The 1,118-nt window shown below is 42.8% G+C and overlaps 1 protein-coding gene across 1 annotated transcript in view; it reads right to left on the bottom strand.

Annotated features, from left to right (window-relative positions):
* Positions 1-19: 19 nt before the first annotated feature.
* LOC101846056 (transmembrane protein 231) overlaps positions 20-1,118 on the bottom strand; it is a gene marked incomplete in the record, with an annotated part of 12,039 nt that continues 10,940 nt past the window's right edge. The window contains 1 exon segment of the mRNA XM_013091044.2: positions 20-356. Coding sequence (XP_012946498.1) covers positions 176-356 — 181 coding nt within the window.

Genomic DNA, 1,118 nt, shown 5'->3' with positions numbered 1-1,118 from the left:
CATACTGACTATTTATTTATCTACTCATGGAGGCTGTCATAAACATACTGACTATTTATTTATCTACTCATGGAGGCTGTCATAAACATACTGACTATTTATTTATCTACTCATGGAGGCTGTCATAAACATAGGAATACGTTATTTATCTACTCAAGGTCGCTGTCGCTGCTGTTCAGGAGAACTTGTCCTTCCGACCGTCGTTTGCTGCGGCGGAACTCTCCACGACTGTTGTGACCACCTGGTGCTGGAAGACAAAGACCTTGACCTTGTTGAAGACGGCGAGGAAGAGGAGGAGGACGGCCGCATACTGGACCCAGCCCCACTTGATGAGGTACCAGAAGCCGGGGCTGTAGCTGGGAGAGGTCAAGGTCATTTACCATCTACAAGGAATGTATGTCTTGTGTGTCCCTTTTTAGTTTTAGTAGAGGTTTTACGGCGCTCACAACTGCATAAGGTCATATGAGCGCCAGAAGATTAGATGTGTTACAAGAGAGTGACAAACATGAAAAAGAAGAAGGGGAGATAAGGACGATAGATGTTTGATAGGAAAGAAGGAGCAAACCACACCAGAGCACCACCAACAACAACATTGTAACATCAGACACAACAACAACAACAACAACAACAACATTGTAACATCAGACACAACAACAACAACAACAACAACAACATTGTAACATTAGACACAACAACAACAACAACATTGTAACATCAGATACAACAACAAAAACAACAACATTGTAACATCAGACACAACAACAAAAACAACAACAACAACATTGTAACATCAGACACAACAACAACAACAACAACAACAACAACAACAACAACAACAACAACAACAACAACAACAAGGCTGATATAGTCAAAAGCCTTGCCATCAAAGGAAAAGGCCATAGGGGAAAATCCAAAGCAACTGTCTGGTAAACATCTCCGATCTGTGAGACGTGACGGCAAAGAATAATGTGGCAGACTAAAATGGGTTGAAAACTCCACACAATGACACAAGTTCAAGAAAGCCCAGTCACAGATTCGAAGCAGGGCCATCTGTTCCGCAGTCCATCACGATACCAACTGAGCTGACACAGCATGGGCACACACATACCCTCAACCCC

The sequence above is a fragment of the Aplysia californica genome, unplaced genomic scaffold, assembly GCF_000002075.1.
Source record: "Aplysia californica isolate F4 #8 unplaced genomic scaffold, AplCal3.0 scaffold01937, whole genome shotgun sequence".
In the NCBI taxonomy this organism is placed as follows: Eukaryota; Metazoa; Mollusca; class Gastropoda; order Aplysiida; family Aplysiidae; genus Aplysia; species Aplysia californica.
This window is presented reverse-complemented; position numbering and strand designations above follow the sequence as displayed.